The sequence below is a fragment of the Leptosomus discolor genome, chromosome 25 (genome assembly GCF_034619465.1).
Source record: "Leptosomus discolor isolate bLepDis1 chromosome 25, bLepDis1.hap2, whole genome shotgun sequence".
Taxonomy (NCBI): Eukaryota; Metazoa; Chordata; class Aves; order Leptosomiformes; family Leptosomidae; genus Leptosomus; species Leptosomus discolor.
In genome coordinates this window covers 6,948,389-6,950,011 of record NC_141415.1, presented here as the reverse complement: position 1 = coordinate 6,950,011, position 1,623 = coordinate 6,948,389, and the positions used below count along the sequence as shown (strand labels likewise).

The following is a 1,623-nucleotide window of genomic DNA, read 5'->3' as shown; positions in this document are numbered from 1 at the left end:
CTGGACGATGTTTCCTGGCTCTCCCAGCCAGAAGCGCCTCCCCAAAAAACACCGGCGCGAGGCTTGAAATGGGCCCAGTGGCAACCAGTATCCTTCACGTCGGAGAAACGACCCAGAAAAGCGCTGGAGCCTCTCCAGGAACGGATTGTTGCAGAGTTCCTGGAAGAAGGGACCCGCTTGCGAGATGATAACGTGTAGATTGCAACTGGCCGAAAAACCCGGGGGTTTCTCCGTGGCTGGATTCCCGCTTTAAAGCAAACTTCTCCAGCGAAAATGTTGCTTTTTAAGCCCCCCGATGTCGAACAGGCCCCCAAACTCATCATTTTGCAGCGATTCTTTTCCCTCCTTCCTTTCAGCCGCTGAAGGCTGCGAGTGGCTGGAGAGTGAAAGCCCCCAGAGGCGCCTCCTTAAACCCCCGAGACAAGACGCCGACGGTTCCTTCTGAATCTGGCGGCCGCGGCGCAGCCAACATATGGCGCGAGAAGAGGAGCCGATGGCAACAGATTTTTGGTTCGTTTTCAGAGAAAAACACAGATAAACACAGGCTTTTGCTGTTTCAAAACTGACTCATCATTTTCACAAAAACAAACAGCAAAAGCTGGAGGCTCCTGAAGGCAGGAGAGCGGCTGGGTTTTAATTACCGGCTCCCCGGGAGCGGCGCCGGGGTTTTGCCGCTGGAAATCGTCGTCCTGGAAAAGCTTTTGGGCCCGTTGGGCGGGCTGGGGACAGGAGAGTGCGTGAGACACGGGGGGTGAGCGTGTCCCCCAGCCCCGTGGAAGCGTCACCTCGCTGCCCAGGGCGGGCAGGGATGAAGGAGACAGGTCGGGTCACCGTTTCGAGAGGTCTCAGCCCCGGTAGGGATGGTGCTGCTGGCGCACAAGCCCTTCCAGAGAGGTCCGGGGAGATCGGCCATCCCTCCTCCGCCGGCCTGCCGCGCCGGGTGAGCCGAGCCGGGGCCCAGAGCGCGGCCGTGGTGGCACGGCGAGCCCCTGGCAGCGGGGAGGGCCCGGGGAGCGGAGCAGCCCCGGCAGCGGGAGGGGAGAGACGCCGTCGGGACGTTCTGCTCCCACGCAGCCCCCCAGCCCCCGGGCAGGCTCCTTGCCGGCAGGGCCCCCGCTGCCTCTGCCTCCCCAAAACGCCCTCTGCCTCCCCAAAAATGCCCTCTGCCTCTCCAAAACGACCTCTGCCTGCCCCAAAATGCCCTCTGCCTCGCCCAAAATGCCCTCTGCCTCGCCCAAAATGCCTTCTGCCTCCCAAAATGACCTCTGCCTCCCCAAAATGACCTCACTGCTTCCCCAAAACGCCCTCTGCCTCCCCAAAACGACCTCTGCCTCCCCAAAATGCTCTCTGCCTCCCCAAACGCCTCTGCCTCCCCAAAACGCCCTCTGCCTCCCCAAAATGACCTCTGCCTCCCCAAAATGACCTCTGCCTGCCCAAAATGACCTCTGCCTCCCCAAAACGCCCTCTGTCTCCCCAAAACAACCTCTGCCTCCCAAAAAATGCCTTCTGCCTCCCCAAAACGCCCTCTGCCTCCCCAAAACGACCTCTGCCTCCCCAAAATGCTCTCTGCCTCCCCAAAACGCCTCTGCCTCCCCAAAACGCCCTCTGCCTCCCAAAAATGCA

The 1,623-nt window shown here is 60.9% G+C and overlaps 1 protein-coding gene across 1 annotated transcript in view; it reads left to right on the top strand.

Moving 5' to 3' along the window:
- Positions 1-860: 860 nt before the first annotated feature.
- Positions 861-1,623, top strand: part of CACNB1 (calcium voltage-gated channel auxiliary subunit beta 1) — an 11,250-nt gene continuing 10,487 nt past the window's right edge. Inside the window, 1 exon segment of the mRNA XM_086477958.1 lies at positions 861-940. Within this exon segment, the coding sequence (XP_086334084.1) occupies positions 861-940 (80 nt within the window).